Source organism: Ciconia boyciana, chromosome 2 (genome assembly GCF_034638445.1).
Source record: "Ciconia boyciana chromosome 2, ASM3463844v1, whole genome shotgun sequence".
Lineage (NCBI taxonomy): Eukaryota > Metazoa > Chordata > Aves > Ciconiiformes > Ciconiidae > Ciconia > Ciconia boyciana.
Genome location: NC_132935.1, coordinates 142,707,481 through 142,726,570, shown reverse-complemented (window position 1 = coordinate 142,726,570; position 19,090 = coordinate 142,707,481). Strand labels below are relative to the sequence as shown.

At 41.3% G+C, this 19,090-nt stretch overlaps 3 protein-coding genes across 5 annotated transcripts in view; 1 reads left to right on the top strand and 2 right to left on the bottom strand.

Moving 5' to 3' along the window:
* Nucleotides 1–4,698, bottom strand: part of PEX1 (peroxisomal biogenesis factor 1) — a 28,819-nt gene extending 24,121 nt beyond the window's left edge. The window contains exons 1-2 of one of the 2 annotated variants that reach the window (XM_072854268.1): nucleotides 4,468–4,698; nucleotides 1,138–1,281 (exon numbers count right to left, since the gene is read on the bottom strand). In XM_072854268.1, the coding sequence (XP_072710369.1) occupies nucleotides 1,138–1,281; nucleotides 4,468–4,596 (273 nt within the window). In that variant the 5' untranslated portion in view covers nucleotides 4,597–4,698. Of the gene's footprint in view, nucleotides 1–1,137; nucleotides 1,282–3,951; nucleotides 4,101–4,467 lie in introns of those variants that run through there. The other variant, XM_072854269.1, reaches the window with a different exon arrangement.
* Nucleotides 4,699–4,928: 230 nt separating this feature from the next.
* Nucleotides 4,929–10,030, top strand: RBM48 (RNA binding motif protein 48). Of its 2 annotated transcripts, none has more exons than XM_072854270.1 (5): nucleotides 4,929–5,086; nucleotides 6,793–6,983; nucleotides 7,114–7,259; nucleotides 8,220–8,749; nucleotides 9,795–10,030. In XM_072854270.1, the coding sequence occupies exons 1-5, from the start codon at nucleotides 4,964–4,966 to the stop codon at nucleotides 9,879–9,881; spliced, it is 1,077 nt and encodes a 358-aa protein (XP_072710371.1). In that variant the 5' UTR covers nucleotides 4,929–4,963; the 3' UTR covers nucleotides 9,882–10,030. The 2 variants fall into 2 exon arrangements, with proteins under 2 accessions (XP_072710371.1, XP_072710372.1); XM_072854271.1 differs by having other exon boundaries at nucleotides 4,961–5,500.
* CLXN (calaxin) lies at nucleotides 10,027–18,905 on the bottom strand. The gene is made up of 6 exons (XM_072854275.1): nucleotides 18,744–18,905; nucleotides 18,121–18,276; nucleotides 16,521–16,625; nucleotides 14,817–14,968; nucleotides 12,373–12,477; nucleotides 10,027–10,319 (listed from the first exon to the last, which is right to left on the bottom strand). The coding sequence occupies exons 1-6, from the start codon at nucleotides 18,901–18,903 to the stop codon at nucleotides 10,269–10,271; spliced, it is 729 nt and encodes a 242-aa protein (XP_072710376.1). The 5' UTR covers nucleotides 18,904–18,905; the 3' UTR covers nucleotides 10,027–10,268.
* Nucleotides 18,906–19,090: the final 185 nt, after the last annotated feature.

The window sequence follows — 19,090 nt, the reverse complement described above, 5'->3', positions numbered from 1 at the left end:
CCTCTAGGCCCTCAGTTTGAAGCAAAAGTTGAGAGGAATATCTTTTCCCCAACATGGTAAATAGAAGAGCACATTATTATGAAACACAGCAAACATGCAATTCCTGAATCAAAAAACAATGGTGAAACTACCTAATTATTCATTTATTCATTTGATTGTACAGATGATTATTTCCAGGCGACAGCTGGGTGAGGTTTTCTTAGGTTTCCTTTGTCAATTGTTTTTCTGTTGAAGGCTATTAATTGCTAGAACAAAAAAGGGTAGTTACCTTACAATTTACTAGTTCAGTGGCAAAGTTCTGCAAATATATACATCATTTCTAGAGAGAATATGCTAAAAAAGTAAACAAGGTAAGATAATACACTGCTTTGAGCCACATTCTTTGATGTCTTCTGTTACGCTGAATAAGATTTTCTATATGAGAGAATAGGCAGATATGAATATACTACACAGTAACACTGTGTAGGGTAATACTTTTCTATTCTTGTTCGTTTAAATCTTTACCTATTAATACAAAAAAAAACCCCTGCATGTTGAGATTTTAATAGGCCCATGTCAGAAAGCTCTGCCTGCCTCTTGGGCATCTCTTCAACTTCTGTCCAATGAAAGAATCGTTTAGAAGAAGTTTAACACAGTGTCCAAGAGGAAGACGCCAATTTAAATACATGTTCAAAGAGGACACACCGGGACATACGGTGAAGGGGGAAAAAATGGATGAAAATTTAAACCCCAAATAAGTCAAACAAAAAGAAATATGCAGTAAGTCAATAATTACTTTAAAATAACAGGAACTCCAGGCAAAATATTCTCATAAGGTAACTCCCAAATTGTTTAATTGCTTAAAAGCGTATTTTCCTAAAATTAATGGCACTGCAGATGGTGGCTCCAGCCCTGCAAAGACCTACCCACAAGCCTATCCTAACATTATTTAGGCAATTGTTAATGATTTAATGAGCAAATCTTTTCATGTTTGAGACGTTTCATGATTATTACTTTCTCCTATGAGCAGATATAAATGAAGTAACTGTCTAAATACATGAAACAAGAAGTTCACAGCTAACTTGTACATTAATACCTTTTCAGGTATCTTGCAATATACTCTTTATTTAAATAAGAAAAAAAGATTGCATTTCAAACCTGTTCTCCATCTGTAATGCCAAGTTTCTCTGCTAAATGTCTGTTAATCTCTGCAATATTTTCACCTTGGTGACCTCGATGCCTGATTTCCATCCAGCTCAAAAATATAGGCTGATGACCACAGGACACTTTCACAGCTTGGCTCTATGAGTTTCAAAGAAATAAAATAAATTAACACCAAACAAGCTAAATAAGATGACTATTAGTCAGCCTAAACTGTATTTGATTAGAGATATCAAAGGAATTAAAAATATTTTCTGGATTTTACATGCCCTATTTTAATTAATATTCCCTAACAATAACTTGCAGTGTTTACAACATGTTAGTAAATGGTGTTTCTGTTAGCAATGACAGATTATTTTTTTTTTAAATTCTGACAGACTGACCAACTTCTTAATAACCAAGACCTTCCTTAGAATTCTTCTCCATGTTACCTATCTGCACAACTCTCAACATAGAAGTGCATGTTGGTTTCAATTTTTAAACAGCTTTTAATTTTTATGGACTATTTTTAAGTAAGGGAAATAATTCCTCTTCCCTTCTGTAATATACTCTATCAAACAAATATCTTACAGAAATGTATAACTTACAGAAATTTATAAATGCATTTCTGTATTACAGAAATGTATAATTTCCATATTTCTGTTTCCCAAATGAGGAAGAAACATAAGCATATGCTTAAACTTCACATGCATTTTAACATTCGCATGGACTCCAAGAGTGCTCTCGTGAGCTGAGGAATGTGTAAACTAAGTCACAAGTCACACAAACTCAGACCACAATGGTTTTATCAATCTGTTTCAGAACCGCTCAGCTATTCTGATTCCAAACTGAAGAATCTTAATATATTCAGTTTCCATATAAAGATATTATATCCTACATTGTATCACTCAACTGACATTTTCTGTATTTTTTTTCCAAAAAGGACTATTTTTATGAAAATCAAGTGACCAAGACAATGTACCCTGTAGATATACCACAGATTTACTTGTTAACATAGTGATGTTTCTGTTTTGTTCTCAACTGTATCCTAATAATTTTAAATATTATTTGACTTTTTGGTAAACTCTGGAAACATTTTCATTTCATTCAAAACATTTTGGATTCTCCCTAACTGGATGGTTGGCAAGTTTACTTCAAACGATAATTATAATAGTACTCATCATGATAATAATCTGTACTGTTGTTAGTTTTGCCTTAAAATGTGCTAGATGACTAATTGTACAAGTTATTAATGAGAACTAATAATGAGAGATATGAGGACTATGAAGAAAAGTCTCATAGTCTCAAAGGGGGGAATTGTAGTCTAACAGCATAGTCTAACAGGAGCTGGGGGAAGGCCAGGGCTTACGTAAAGTTGATAAGGGGGATTCAGACTGGAAAGCAGAACGTCTAAACAAGAATTACTGTCCTTGGGAGTAAAGCACATCCTGGAGAAACATGTAAGCTAATTAAGATGTTTTGGGAATAATCTGAAACAACTAGAAGTGTGATAAGAAGCACCCTCACATGAACTGTCCTCCTTATAATACTAAAAGTCACAGCCCTCGAGCTAGAGACCCTGGCCCAAGCACAGACCCTTCACCTTTGAGCATGTGCAGAATATTAAAGTAGCACTTTAGCTTTAAGTTGAAATAAGAGAAATGTAGAGCAATAGAAAACTGCTTTGTGTAATTACTTATGCATATGCATAACTAGACTGTATAAATACTGTACCTGTATGACTGAACTTAGTGCTAGCTTTGTGGAGCTACCACCTAGCACCCATCTCTGCACAGACATGAAATAAAATACCTCTGCCCTGTGTGTATACCAGCATCTCACAAACTGGGTAAACAACCTCACACTTGTGGGATAATGATATCTACAATGTTTCCAAGATCCTTTTACCAAACATAATATTTAATTTACAGCTCTTCCCTGTATTCACACAGATAAAGCCTCTCCCCGAGTGTCTTAATCTTCACACAACGTTGACTTCCGTAAACCATTTTATCACCCACTTATCTAATACCTTCTGCAATTAGATTTAGCTTTCAATTCCATTTAAGTTTTTGTATGATTTACTCAGTGTAATCTATTAACATAATTATTTATCCCCGTTTTAACATTTTTATTCAAGAGTTTGCATTTAATATGCTATTTCTATCAAGATTTCGGAGATGATATACTTTAATTTTGCAGATCATGTTAAGTAAAAGCAGGAGCCCACAATAATCAACTATGTACAGAATGATGCTACAAGAGTTCAAAGCAATTACACTCCTTTTTCCTCTCTCTTGCCAGCAAATTTGTAAAACATCTAGAAACCGTAGGAGAAATGAAGCTAACTTTTATACCGGATTTCTTGCAACAACACCAACCTCCTTCTCCTACCCCAAAGAAAAAAGAGCAGGTTTTTACAAGTCTAGATGATTTTGCTTTTGTGAAATGTCCTTTTTGGGAAACTAGTGGGTTGCACACGCTGGGTGAGGCCAGCCTGGCCAAGAAGGGCTTCGCCAGGACTGCGGCCGCCATCTCCACTCCCGAGCTTCGGTCCCATCTCCTCCTCTTCACCCGCTCATTCCTGCCATTTTTCATCCTGTCCTGCTAGCAGATGCTTAATTCTCATGTTCATCGCACAGGGGATGCACGCAGGCTTTGCTCGTGTTTTCATGTGTGAAGTGTTACTTAAACTCTAAGGTGCGCTTCCTGCAACTGATCCATGCACTTAATAGGACTTCGCATGACAGGAGTCCCTTTCTATACAGGAATATATAGTGACAGATTTATGTACACCAAGAATTATGATTCTGCTTGGATTCACCAACTTACCTCCTACCTTAAAGATTCATTTACACCTTATTCAGTTAATGCTGGCGAGTTACTGTGAAAACTGGTATAAAACACACGCTACTGAGAGCGACGCAGATGCCAACAGTGCAAGGCTGCGTTGGGAGAGAAATTCCGGTCTTTTCCGCATTTTATTAAGAAGAAGGGATGGCAAACCGTGGCCGCTGCCCCGGGGCCCGGCCACCCGAGCGGCGGGGGCGGCGCAGGGGGTCCCGCTGTGAGGCGCCGCGGGGCCAAGGGGCGGGGCTGCCCGTTGCTATGGCCACACAGCAGCTGCGTCTCCGTGAGGGGGTCCCCCACCTGCAGGGGGAGGCTCGCGCGCTCTGTCACCATAGCGACACCGCGGCGGGGAGGGCTGACGCGTGACGGGAGGGAGGCGGGCTCTTCGTGTGACCATAGCAACGGGATGCCGGGGGGGGGGGGAGACGGTGCTCTCCCACAATCCTCTCTGACTGAGGCATCCCTCCGCCCAGGCCCCGAGTGGAGCCGACCCGGTACCTGCTGCAGGCGGAGGCGAGAGGCCAGCACGGGAGGCAAGTGCAGGAAGCAGTCCCGGGTCCTGCTCAGGATGACCGTCACCGCGGCGGCTCCAGCTCCCCCTCCGCCGGGATTGCCGCTGCCCCACATGCCGGCGGCCGGCCGGGCCGGGCCCCGCAGCCCGGCGCCACTGCGCGCCCGCTCCGCCCTCGCAGGGAGCTGCCTACTCGGAGGCGGGCGGGCGGGCCAGGCCTTCCCGAAATCCCCCCTTCTCCCCCCTGTCACCCCCGAGACAATGGTATGACCCACTGGCGGCCAATGCGGGCGCGGCATATACGCATTCCCTGCCTCTGATTGGCTTCTCTATCGAGGGCTTCGTCTCTTTCTGTCTGGTTTATCGACACCATCGATTTCCGCCTCAGTAGGAGCCAATGAGAGTTCTGTCCATTGCGTGATTGGCTGTTCTCTCGGCAAGCAGCTAGAGCTGCCTAGGCGGGGCGCGGTGGGTGATGGGAAGATGGCGGCCGGCGGCAGCGGTACCGGCGGCGGGCTGGGCGATGCCTGCAAGCACCACGCGCAGCTGGGGGTCTGCGAGTCGCGCGCCAAGTACCGGGAGGGGCGGAGGCCGCGCGCCGTGAAGGTGGGGCCGGCCTGGGCCTTCCGCGGGCCGGGGCCCGTGTTAGGGCCGCCTCCGCTGGGAGGGCGGCCGGGGGCTGCTGGCGGGGCCGCGGCGTGGATCTGCCCGTGCGGGACCCCAGCGGGGCGGCCCCGGTCCCGGAGCGCCGCTGGAGCGGGCTGCGGGCGGGGCTGGAGCGGGCTGCAGCAGCCCGGCTCGCGGCCGGGATTATTGGCCGCGGCTTCTCGGGGAGAGGGGGCTCACCAGCCGAGCTCCCCGCGTTCCTCCCGCTACAGCTGCGTCGCCGTCTGGTCGCTTTTATTAGTACTTGTCGCCTTCTGGATGTTTTCCGGTTCTTCTCTCCTTGCTGCTGAGGTGCATCGGGGCGTGGGCTCAGGCAGGCAGTAACACCGGAAGGAATAGCTGGAGTTGGGTCTGGTAAATCTAGTGACTCCCACGTTGCATTTTGGAAATTAATCACTTAGAAACGCATGTAGCACAAGTAGGCTAGTTGTGTGCAAAATATAAACCTAACGGTTAAGAGCAGCGCGAGGAGACTTGCGGAACTGGGTGTTGCTGTTGTTAGCCAACACGCAGTTGGGTACGCGGTGCCACTGGACCTGGCAGGCCTCGCGTGCACCAGGCTGCTTTTGTACCTAAGCTCTGGTGTCCAGCAGCTCCTGGGGGGATGAGGGGAAGGCCACATCATGAGCCTTGCCTGCTGCATAGCAGGAACTTCTCGTTGCAGCAGCAAAAATGCTGGATTTGCTTTTTAGGTGTGCACTTAACATACAGTGTGCTGTAAAGGCACCTTCTAGGGCTGATGTCAGAAAGAGAGCAGGTAGGAGTAAGCTGCCATCACAAGAACAATTTATGTGACCTATTTGCAGAGAGTATCTTTTATGATGGAAGTTTGAGGGCTGGTTACCCGAGTGGTTCCCTCTTTGTCCTGCATTTGCTGTTTTTTGAGAAGGATGTGTAGCTCATGCAATCTAAATGTTTTTTTAACAAATCAGAATGAATTCCCTTTGATCTTGTGGTTTGGCTACCTATTGTATGTTATGAGCTGTCACAGAACTTTCCTTAGAGTCTGTGTTATGCGACAGTCATTATACAAAGCAGAAAAGAGTAGTTTGTTTGGTTTTTAACCTGCAGGGGGAAGACGTTGCTTCTCTCAGCATCTTACTTGTATCTGTCTGTCTTAAAAACATATGCTGTTTGATCACTGTAGCGAGGAGGCAGCTTTGCACACACATGATCTGCCCCAATAAATCATGGTACTTTTTTTTTCCTTCCTGCATTTTACCTGCGTGGCCTCTCTGCCTGTGAACAAGACAGGTTTTACAGTGGTGTTTCCTTTATTTTGACAGTGCCTCATGTTAACTGGTTACCAGTCAGTCTTGCAAGGAAATTGGCCAGATACTTTGAGATTTTAGTCAGCAAACGGCAGTACTCTGACCTGATGCAGAAGAGTCAACTCAAGTCTAGAGTGTTCTACTTTTGAGTAAGAAGCTTGAGTTCAGTTCCCGCTTGGTGATGAAGAGGTCTCAGATAACTCTGCACTTACTGCTCCTGCAAGAGTCCAAAGTCAAAATAGAGTACAGAGGGATTTTCAGCATCCTCAGAGGATTTGAGGAACAACAGAAAACACAGAGAAAATTCCTTACTTTTGCAGTAAAGCAAGAATGTGAACATTTTAGAATACTCTATTCTTTTTTTTTTTTCCCCAGGTTTATACTATCAACTTGGAATCTCGTTATTTACTAATACAAGGAGTTCCTGCATTAGGTGTTATGAAGGAATTAGTTGAACAATTTGCATTATATGGTGCCATTGAAGAGTATCATGCTCTAGATGAATATCCAGCAGAGCAATTTACTGAAGTTTATCTTATAAAATTCCAAAAACTGCAATGTGCAAGGTATTGGACAGGGCAATATCTGCCTATTGCTGTCTTATTCTTTTACACCTTCTTTATTTACAATCTCTTAAGATTCTAGAGAGTTGAAGTAAAATCCTCAGTTTTGCCAATACAATGTAATTCCCCTCAGGGTGGCCAAGAAAAAAATGGATGAACGAAGTTTCTTTGGTAGTTTGCTGCATGTTTGCTACGCTCCAGAATTTGAAACAGTCCAAGAAACTAGGGAGAAGTTGCAGGATAGAAGAAAGTATATAGCAAAAGCAACAAATCAAAGAGGTTTGTAATTAAATTTCCTTTTAACATCTAACTTCAGTGGTGGGTGGGGTTTTGGTTAAAGTGCCCATTAAAGAAAATGCTTGGTATCTGGCTGTTTTAAAGATGCATTTTAAGTATGTTTGCAGCAGAATGGAGACATCTTTCAATATTTAGAGGGCTGTATCCTTTTCAAAGCAACTCTTCACTTCTGGTGAAGACTAAAATAAATAAATGCTTAAGCTTTAATAATGAAGTATTTCCTTCTCTTTTTGTTTTGTTTTCAAAACGTTATCAGAAATTTCAAGCACTGGCAGGAAATTTGGGATCATCTTTTCACTCTTGTTCCAGCTTGTTCAGGCATGCCCAAAGGGAGAGTTTGTAAGAAAGGTGACTATACCAGAACCTTCAACAAAAAATTTCTCCAGCATACATATCGACACTGGAGGAATGCTAAGAATGGACTGGGTTTACAAAGGCTACTGTACTGCAGAGTTCCCAGGCAGCACTGAAGGCCTGGGCAAGCTGAGAAATAAGCAAATGGCCAAGCACAGGCTTCTCCTTTCTTGTGCTTATGTACTTTGATATTATTATTCATTGCATGAGGATATTTAAAGGGAGTAAAAACACTGATTTTAACATCAAAACACCTGGGTGTTTTTAATGCTGCAAGACAGCCTATCCTTCTTGAAATCATAACTGGAAGTAAAAATCATGGATTTGCAACATTAGAAATATTTTCCTCATGTTCTCAAAACTGCTGAAATAATTCTGCACAGGCATTCCTCACAAACCAGCAGAGGGACTAGGCTGAAAAAGTTTAGTTTGAAAGGTGCCACTTAGGAAAAAAGAATCACAGAAAGGTGTAGCTGGGAATGAAGTATCACTGACATTGCTTCTGTAATTGTATTAAATGTTTTTTGTTATGTGTTAGAACTAATGATGACATGAAATAGTGAAGCTACTTTTTTTGTTGTTTTAAAGATTGCTTTGTGTTAAAGAAAGTAGAGGGGCCTGAGAAGACTGTCTCAAAGAACTCTGACTGTCCGTGGAGTACACCAGGGTCATGTACAACTGGTAACTGGGACACATCCTGCTTTACAAGTTCTCACAGGGTATCCCAAAACACAGGATATCCATCTGGGAATCATAATCAGAGCCTGTGGACGCTTCCCCAGTATGATGACAATTGTGCTGAAAATTCTGGGTACTTTGGTCAAAGCACATCCCTAACTCTAAATGTACAGCCGGGAAGATGTACTCCACCAACTCCTTTAATGCAGCAAAGAATAGTTCCAATTGGTAATGGAATCGATAGGTTTATGCCTCGTACAACTCACCTGCAAGAACGTAAGAGGAAGAGAGAAGAAGGTAACAAGTTTTCCCTCATTGGAACAAGTGCAGACAATAGTGAAGTCATTATTGGTCCACAGCTACCAGAAATACCTAAAGTGGATATGGATGATGATTCATTGAATGCTTCTGCTACATTAATTCGAAATAAACTGAAAGAGGTATGGATTCTGAAAGTTCTCATATTTTCATTTTCAAACATATATATGATGTGCTTGTTATCCATAAAAATAGAGACCCTAAGATAACTTAATTCAACATTTATTCAGTATTACCAGTTTATTTGCCACTTAAAGCTAGCGTTCTTACTACTTAACTCTTTCATAATGGAGAATATTGCAGGCCATTCTACTCCATACCTCTTACACTAAACTTCAGCAAGTATAAATGTCAGTGCATGGTCCTAAATGATTTTTAGTAAATGACACTTTTTTTTTTTTCCATGTGGGGAGGCATAACAACTTTGGAGGTAGTCCTGCTGACTCCAGTGTGGTACTTGTATCTGGTTTCTGACTGAAAGGCAGTGAAAAATAATGAAGTCAGAGTTCAATGTAAAACTCCAACACTACTTATGGCATTAAAAGATGTACAGAACCATGCTGAGAAGCATGTCTTAAGCTATATAACCTTTTATGGAGGATATTAATCAATTAGCAGGTCAAACACTCCTGATATATGTTTCCATTTAAATTAAGATATGAAAAAGCTCCCTTGACTATGACTAACTAGACTGATTTGAAAGAGCTTATCTCCAGTCAACTTGATACATAAGTACCCCTTACATTAAATACATTTCTAAAATATGTGTCAAAACACAACGTTTTTCCTTTCCCTTCCCTCTTCTTCCTAGAATACTAGAGTTTAAAAAGCATACTACACCTTACTTTGAAAACAGCTCTGATAGGGAGAGGGGTGATAAGAGATGTAACACTCTATCATTGAGTATCTGAAATTAGTTTGTGCGGTTAAAATATAAAAATAGTACTGCTAACACTTCTGTTTTCTAGTTTTACCTCTTGTGTTTAATGCTGCCTTTGGTGTTAATTTTTTCCCTCTTCCTGCAGGAAAATTCAATACAAGTGTGATTATAGTAATACATCCCTCCCAATACTCAAATATTGGAGACATGGCCTTACTCTAAAACTAGCATAAAAAAGGAGTGGTTACAGTTTACTAAGATTTTTCTTCCCCTCCCCCCCAATTTAGGTAGCAGATTCTGTTTCAAGAACATCTGTGGAAAAGAAGGAGTGTAGCTCAGCCAAACCACTTGTAAAGCAGAGAAGAAGAATATAGATACTGCTGGCACCATCTTCCAACAGTTCTTTTTGTAAAGGATATAGTTTAAAATACTTATTTTTTATGTAAAAATAAAACTATTTTATACTGTATTTCCAAGCAATTCCCTGTCAAAAATTGTATCAATTTGTTTCTTGGAATGAACAAACCAGTATAATATATTATTGTCGCAATCTTGTCCTGTGTACTTCATACTATAACATATTTCATAACTCACTGAAGAACTGTATGTAGGTAGAGTAACACAAGTAAATTCTATTTATTCAGTAGCTTTTACAGTAAAGGAATACTGAAACTTTGTAATAGTTTCAAGTTGCTCCTATTTTTACTATACCATGAAGAATGGTGAAGAAAAACCCTCTTACAATAGTATTCCACTTGGAGTTACAGTTTACGAGTTTCCCGGAAAGTTTTCTGTTCAAATGCCATGCTGCTCTGTTTAAAAAAAAAAAAAAAAAAAAGTTCATTTTCAGTTAACTAAAGGATTGAAATTGAATCGGAAAAGATGCTAAACTGAAATGTATAAGCAGTGACAGTCCTTACACTTAGGCTACCTCCTGCTTTTTAGCTTAGAAAAGGTAAATTCCATAGCATTTATGATGCCATCACCGAGAGACTAGTCAGAACATTCAAAGTTATAGCTGAAGGGGAAATTCAAATTGTAACTGCTCAGCAGTGGTAATGTGTGACCAAGGAGTGATCTGGGCATGGAGGGCAAGAAGGCCTAGCTGCAGAACGAGTTAAACTGAGTGGAAGCAGAAATGCCAGAGACTGAGATGACTTAATGTAAAGGAGTGAAATTTCCCTTGGTGATAAGAAATATCCGCAGCATTGTGTTGTAACAGTCCTGGAGTGGGAGCGCTCAGGGGCCACTTTTGGGAAGCAGAACTGGCGCTGGGGAGGGGGTGAACACAATGCTGGGCTAAGGTGCCCCACGCTGACACTCACAGGATTGGTGCTGGTGCAAGTGTATGTAAGGAATTGGCTTGTGCCACATCTTTGCAGACTCCTTGTAGAACTGCTTATGGTGGCAGGACTCTGTCCCGTAAGTTGTTAATTACATTTTTTAAAAAATGTATTTAAGTATAACTGAGTGTTTAATGTGTGTCAAGGGGTACAATTAAAATTCCCCAGCATAACCCCACTAGGAAATCTAGTAAATTATGGGTTTTCTTCATGTAAAGCTCATAGCCAAAATTTACTTATTCCTTTTAGGGCTTGAAAGGACATGTAAATAGAGTTCTCTTTTAACAGTGAAACTAGAGACCTAGTAAAAAGGCAACAGTTGGATAGGGTACAGAACAGAGGGCACAAATACTGTAAGCAAGAAACAAGCCGAGTTTTCCACCTCTTGCCATGATTAGCCTGAATTGTGTACCTGCTTTATCACCAACACTGACAGAAAGCAAGTAATTTTTCTATGCTGATTAGTGAACGTAATTTTGTTCAGAAACTTTTAAAAACCTTTTCACTGGTGTAAAAAACAGAATACTGACCTGGCTTTTCCCAAACCTTTGAAAGTCTTGTGACAGCCTGCCAGGAGAAGTCTGGCATTTTGGGAACAGCTGTTTTGCAGCAGATGTGATATAATACAGCCTGCAATCATGGCTACAAGACTCTTTCTTCCTATCCTCCAGCCTACCAGGTAGGTGAGCTGGCAGGAAGTGTAGGTTTCCAGCAAATGAAAACTTGCCGTGTTTCTGGCAGTCTTACACAACTTTTCTGTTTCTAGGAACCACTGCATGTATTTCAGAATTTTGTTTTTCCATCTCTATGAAGGCACAACTTTCAGGATTTAAAAATGACACAGAGTTCAAATAGAATAATGATTATTGGATTAGGAAAAAAAATATTCTTTATTATAGAGCAGAAATGCTCTCCACAGTTGAACTTAACACCGAGGAAATGAGCATGTTCTAAATTACCATCTTCAAAAAAACAAAAAAAAAAGAATTCTGAATTGAATTAGATATATTGCTAATAAATAAAGCCCAGTTAGATGTAATTAAAAAACAGCAGTGCCACACTCTGAGATGAAGAACACTCTCGAGGTATTTTTTTCAGAAAGTTACCAGCCTCTCCCAAAAGAAGCTATAAGGGAGGTGATGGCAGTGTTGCCAGTGGCACTGAAGAAAGCAAAATAAAAGTTGTATTCCTGGAGAGCTTTCAGATAAACAATTCAAGAGAATGGTCTCATTTTCTGAGCGGGTGCTCACTGAGGATCATTCATTATATTGCTGCCCCAGGGCAGACAACCATTGAGTAACAATGTGTTCTTATATTCTCTGGTACCAGTGTTTGACTGTACAAGGAAACATCGGCGCTGTGAAAGGTAGATACGAACTCAGCACACGCGTAGCTCAACTGAAGCATTTATCAGCTAACTTCAGCAGGCCCCATGTAATGACAGTTAATACCATAATACATACACCTCCTTAACAATAGTACAGAAAGTATTTGCACTTTTTTAAACTCAAGGTTGATGTACCTTTATGTCTGGCAAACATGGTCCAAAGGCTTCTAAGAGAAGATTTTCATCTCTGACCGCTTTTTCAAAGTCCATAAAAGAAAGCTTGCCATCATGATCATAGTCCTACAAAAGGAAGGGAACTCTTCAGCAAAGGATGATCACTTGTAGTTAACTGTCTTTTTGTTTCACAGACATTTTATTCACATGGATTCTATTTTTAGTTTGAGTGTATAGAAAAATAATTTTCTTTGGGCCATCAGTCTCTGCTCAGACAAGAGCTGTATCATTTGCCTCTACCTAAGGCATAAAAGGTGGAGCAAGCTCAACTATCTCATACAGCTTTGTTAACAGAACTCCAGAGAAGGCAAAACTTTAACATGGGAAGAGGCTGAGGTGAGAATTGCATGGACAAATCTCAAGCACAGTTCCACTGAGACAAATTAGGAGACTTCAAATACATACTGTATATGTATGTATATGTATACATATACGTTCTGTATATGTATTTACACCATGAATGTACCGACACCCTATTCATGAGGCTGGAAATACTTTACCCTAGTGGTCTGCATCATAGGCATACTTCTGCCCTGTCTTTTTCACATACAGCACCCAGAAGCATACGGTGGGGTATGCTGATGCCAGCCCACTTCTTTCGTACTGCAGAATCTCAGCATAGCAGAATATTCTTCTGGGGGTGGAAAAAGCATCTAAAGTTTTAGCTACTAAAGTTTTTAGTATAGTTTACTGAAGTTTACTTTAGTTTACTATAGTTTACTGAAGTTTTTAGTTTTTAGCTACTAAAGTTTTTAGCTTTTTTTAGTAAAAGCAACTAAAGTTTTTAGTATTTCTGCAATTTGAAAACCTGTTTCTACTGATGTGGCAGCTTAAAACACCAACAAACACTACAGTGAGCATAAGTACTTGTTTAAACCATATAAAATAAAGGCTTTAAGTGAAGATTGATGGGTGGATATGACTAGTGTTCAAGGCACAGGGCCAAATCAAAACTTTTGAAGATCAAGCCATGGAACCATGATAGCTGGTGAACATGCAGGGAGCACAGGTTCTAATGGCCAGAAAAGCAGAGGCAAGGAGCTATGCAGAGAGAGAGATTCCTGGACAGGAAAACCTGCCACTGGATGCTTAAGATAAACAGAAGTGGCCAGGTACCCTCTACCTTTTACACTCCTCAGCACAAGGGAGAGCAGGGCATGAACATGTTCATTACAAATGCATTCACACATTAAGTATGAAAACAGTTATCATGGGACTAGGCATATGCTTAGTCACAATGCAGTTGTACCTACAGGCAATTGCTCAAAGAGTAGTTTTTTCTTCTTTGAGTGACGGACTCCACAAATGCATTTTTGGGTATCTAATAATTAGTTGTTTAGTTATTTGAGATGGGCAGCAATATCCTACTTGGACAACTGCCCAGCAGCCAAATCAGATCTGGACATTCTTCAAACACGTATCAGAACGTTATTAAGTTCTCGTGGAAAAGCTGAAACAGGATTATGTATATGATTATTTCATAGTATGTTCTTACATATATGAAGATTCATTATGTCTAGAGCATAGAGCTTGTGCTTGGACTAGCATAGCCCACGTATCAACTGCCCAGAACATGAGGGTGTTCATTTTGGATGCAACCTGCAGGGAGGCTGAGCATGTAGGTGCTCCAAAGATGAACAAATTGCTGAGTCATAGTTTGCCTTCTGTGTGAGAGTAGACTCAGCACTGTCAAGAACTACGGGTAAGATGGATCTTTCAGCTGAGGTTCTGCAAAAGGGGTGGGCTTGAGAAATAGAAAAGATGGGGTTAAATAAAAGGAGTTGGAATTCAAGACCTAGTTTTAAGTGAGATATCTGAACACCACCATAGGAGAGGAGGTTATATTTCTTGATTTGATGAAAACGTTGAAAAACAGTCCCTGGCTGATTTGGATATCCTAGATTAATCACGGTATGACAAGTTTTACATGAATAACCTTGAGGTTACTATTCTAATAGTAAATATAAATTGGATAAAGACATTTAATGATCAATTGATAAAATAAAAATGTACTTAATAATAAAGCTACTGCAGATGCCTAACACTGGAATAAATGCAGCTTACGCTTTTGAATTTTCCACTTTTGACTGGGCTTTTGTTTTGACTGGGCATGCACATGTGTGTATGCACACATACACCCGCTAGTTTATACATAAAGTTTATAATACATTCACATAATAAATTAACAGTTTCATGTGAGGATACTGGACTGGGACTCATTAGATCTGGATTATACTTCTGGCTTTCCTTAGGAGACCTGTTTATCTCAAGTACATAACTAACTCCGTGGCTCAGAATCCCACTGTAAATCAGACACAGTATTTTGTTACCTCATAGGAATGTTCTAAGGTTCAGTTAATGAATGTTTGAAAGATAGTCAAGTATCACAATGAGTAAGTACTTGCCATTTTCTTCAGTGCTATGTCTACCAAGTCCTTAATTCCCTCATCAGGATCTTCTTCTGATGGTTGTTTGAGAAGGCTGTTTTTCAGCATTTGAAACATTTCCTCTCTTGAAATGTATCCATCACCATTCAGGTCGTAAACCTCAAAACAGTCTTTTTGAAAGATAAATAAATTTAAAGTTCATACAAGGTATATCACACACCATTAAAGCTGTCTGTTACCTATAGACGGAAAATGTGAATTGGATGTTGTACAGCATATCTATTGAGCCACATTTACCATATATAATATTTATATATGAAATATATGTATTGCATTTTGATACATATACTAGTCAATTATTGCCTATTTACTCTTCATAGTTAAAATCTATTTCTGCTCAAATAAATAATCTTCAGTTCACAGAAACCATAGTAACTTAAAGATCTTAACTTCTCTAAAATTGTCAATTTAGAATATAAACAAGGTTCTGGTTTAGAAGCCCAATTTCCCATGGTGGGGACCAGCTGTCTATATCAGAAGGGCTTTGCACCTACAAAACACATCCTAGTTATTTCAGAAGTTGAGTTAGAAAAGTAGAGGAAAAAGAAGAATGAGCTGTACTAGCATGGAAAAGACAACTAAGTATCCCTTAATGCAAAGAGAAAATATCTGTAAGAGTATTTTAGGTATGAGTATCTGCCTAATTTATCTTCTAATTGTTTCTACCTCTCTGGAATCAGAAATCTATGACCGTAATAAACTTTACTCGCCTTCACAAAACTTACTTAAACAAACAAACAAAACTCACTCAGTTTTGGAACATAAGAGGTTTATTTCTGCTAAAGGCTAAGCCTACAGTGAAAAATTGCGCTGGCATACATTTATGACAGACAACACTGTATATCGCTACACTCTAGTATATTCTATAGCGCTTACAGCAGGGCTGCATATTTTACTGCTTGTGGTTGTACTGATGTACTGAATTACATCCCAGGCCACCTTCCAGCACAATGCTTTATGATGAATTTATATAGGGCATTAAGGATAGCTGATGCTGCAAACTGGGAACTATGGAAACAACATGCTGTCACTCTCCTTTCTTTATTATATTTTCCCCCAACCCTATCCCCCTTTTTTTCTCCCCCTGCTTCTTAAAATTCTGGAGTTCTTGCTATTTTTTCTCTCCTATCTTTCTCCATCATTACTGCGGAGCTTCTCATGACCATCTTACAAACAGACTCAGTTTTTCCATCTATGCTTCCAGGCTGAAGAACTGCTAGAACTAATGCAACTGCTGCTGTGTCCCCATTGTGCCAGTAAATGAATGTTGGCACAGGGCTTGGTTGGTTTGAGACTCTCTTATTCAGCCAAAATCACCCTTGAGCTACATCTGCTTCTTTCTAATTTTGTGTGTGAATACAAAAACATATATTCTGTCAAAAAAACCGTATGCTGTAGAACAAGCTTTGGTTCAAGAGCTAGTTTTTGTCAGCAACAAAATAAGGTGGCAGCTATGATAACAGCAGTTTACACAGAATAATCTCTGTCTCAGAGAAGCCACTCAGTATTCAGTTTCATTGCATTAAACTACACAGAAGAAAACTCTTCAATTACCAAATACTTTGTAAGAGTAACTAATAAATTATAACAAAAGAAATATGTAATTTAATAGTCATAGATTCCATGACTGCTACTAAATAGTAGCATGCAGATGAACCTTACATTTAATCCTTTCTTCCAATGTCCCCCGAAGAAATACTGATAAGCCTTCCACCCATTCCACCACACTGATGCAGCTATCGTTGTCTCTATCAAAAGTGCGGAACACTGAGAAGTGTATTAGATACATTTTAAATTTATATAATAGGGAAACACAAACAAATATTTTCTTAAATTCAGTGAAAATATAAAAACGTATTATTTCTAAAGATGTTTCTCTGCTTTCATCAAGGTATGATTACCCTTCTTGAATCTTTCTAAGCCATAACAATGAAGGGGATCTCACCCCTTAGTCTACCGATCTTCCACTCCAGAATCCTCCTGGGATAAGACATTTTGTTTCATCTGTTGCTTTCCTGACTTAAACAACTACAGGAAATATGCTTCCATGCAGACATAAACCAAATAAACCAATATCCCTTACACTAAGGCATATTTGCACGTAGAAGAGGATTTTCATTACTAGGTTTTGTCTCAGAAAATCATGGAGGAAGGAATCCTAGAAACAATACATAAATATTTTAAATATACAAAGAAAAATAACCTGCTCCTGTCTTTCATGTACCAAGATTTTTTTTCTTCTCCCTTCCCTGAAATCAGAAAGTTTCAGTCTTGCAGCTTCACTATTTATAACAGCCTGTAATATAGTACCTCAAATCCAAGATACAATTCAAAGCATCAACGAACATCTATCACGAATTCATATTTTAGAATGTTAATTAGTAAGTTGGTTACAGGAACACCTCTACATGCAGAGCCATGCATTTTGGAACTGGAAAACAATAGCTTTGCTTTTGCAACTTAAATCAGTCCCCTGGTATGTAAGCATTAAAATAATTTTTATGAATGCGTCCGTGTAAGGCATTTTCCAAGACACACTTGACTTGTTGCATAAAATGGCATTTAAATACCCCTCCTGCTAGAGAGCGGGAGAAAGTTGAACCAAGGGGTGGCTCTTGGTGGCCTGAGACTGAAAAGAATTGCAGACTCATGCCTCCTCCACATCTTCCTCTAGACACCTGTACATCAGAGATCATTCATGCAACTTTCACCGTAACTGCAAATGTGGCTCTCGTTGATCTGTGAAATCACTATATTTTCAAGGGGTTATTTGGCTCATGACTCTGATCTCCCTGTATTGTCTGCCTAGTCACTTCAGTGCTGTTCACAGCACCTCTATTCCAGAAGTTATCCACTCTAACGAAATGCCCCTCTGGGACCTCTAAGCCGGAGACAGCTGTCCACCAGCAGCAGTGACTGCGGCTCCTGGTGGAAACACCGGAGAAAAGGGGAAAGTGACACCATGCTGCCCTCTTCTGTCACGACACTACAGTGACTGGGATAGAAACTGCCACAGAATAGCACTACCGCTGCCTCTGGCTGGCCTCCCTCGTACAAGAGCGTGAGCTACCCTGAACTAAGGGAAAACTGTTCCGCATAAAGAAAAAAGAAAAAAAGACACCCTTTGCTCAGCAGCTCCTGAGCATAACTCTTCCTTTGCTATCCTTACAGGGATGAGACGGCACTATTTTGCCTAGGCATGCTCATCGGGTCAACAATGTAAACTAAAATCTGACATCTTTTTTAGACCTATCGGTCTCACCTCTGTCCATGATCATGTCATCCGTCATGCCAAACGCGCTGTGCAGAGTGTCTCTGAACATGTTCCGGTCAAAGCCGACCGCAGCAAAGCGGTTGCTGGACTCGGCCACCAGCGTGTCGAAGAGCTTGATCAGACATTCCACTTCTCTTTTATTAACTGCCCAGCCAAAACACAAGCGAACGTCTTTTATAACTTGGTAAAAACACACGCCAGGCGCAGGGAAGCTACAGGGCCCGGACGCCTCGGGTGTTAACCATTAACCCGACTGCCCCACACCCCTGCGCCCCGTACCCGCTGCTCCTAAGGGGGCGGTGGGAAGTGCCCCTCTTGGGGGGGGTGCGTGGTGAATAGGGCCACAGAATGAGCACAGGGGACAACGGGAGGCCGCCGGGAGCAGCGAACGCCCCTCGGGCGGCGGCGGAGGCACGGCTCCCGCAGCCCACCGCCCCGCTCAGGCGGCCGGGCCGGGCGCGGGGGCCGTGTGCCGTGCCGGGACGCCTGCCGCCCCCAGACTCAGGCACAGTGCTCGGCGGATCGGCCCCCAGACTCAGGCACAGTGCTCGGCGGATCGGCCCCCAGACTCAGGCACAGTGCTCGGCCGATCGGCCCCCAGACTCACTCACAGTGCTTGGCGGATCGGCCCAGCGAGTCCACCAGCTGCTGCAGCCTCCTCCTGCTCATGGCGGCGGCCTCGCCGCTGCCCCGGCAACGCGGGCGGGCGGGGCGGCGCGGACCCGGCCGGCAGCGGCCAGACGGTGCCGCTTGTTGACGCTGGCGGGTCATGCATAAATATATACATACAGGCATAACGAAGAGAAATTTTCATCATACATTGAAAAACAGCAGTTGTATAAAAGAAAATAACTGAATGTCAAACTTATAAAAATGCTTCTGGAAAGAAGAGCTAAAAATTAAATACTACATACAATACTGTTTGTTCATGGGCTGGCAGAAGACAGAAGTCTATCAA

What these genes read in the sequence shown, in the direction of transcription:
- RBM48 (XM_072854270.1), top strand. Translation starts at nt 4,964, where the DNA reads ATGGCGGCCGGCGGCAGCGGTACCGGCGGCGGGCTGGGCGATGCCTGC. An exon ending in CAAAAACTGCAATGTGCAAG is followed by an intron (nt 6,984 to 7,113) that starts GTATTGGACAGG and finishes AATTCCCCTCAG; the next exon opens with GGTGGCCAAGAAAAAAATGG. An exon ending in AAAAGCAACAAATCAAAGAG is followed by an intron (nt 7,260 to 8,219) that starts GTTTGTAATTAA and finishes GTTGTTTTAAAG; the next exon opens with ATTGCTTTGTGTTAAAGAAA.
- CLXN (XM_072854275.1), bottom strand. Translation starts at nt 18,903, where the DNA reads ATGACCCGCCAGCGTCAACAAGCGGCACCGTCTGGCCGCTGCCGGCCG. An exon ending in GGGCCGATCCGCCAAGCACT is followed by an intron (nt 18,277 to 18,743) that starts GTGAGTGAGTCT and finishes TTGGCTGGGCAG; the next exon opens with TTAATAAAAGAGAAGTGGAA. An exon ending in TGACATGATCATGGACAGAG is followed by an intron (nt 16,626 to 18,120) that starts GTGAGACCGATA and finishes TACACTTCTCAG; the next exon opens with TGTTCCGCACTTTTGATAGA.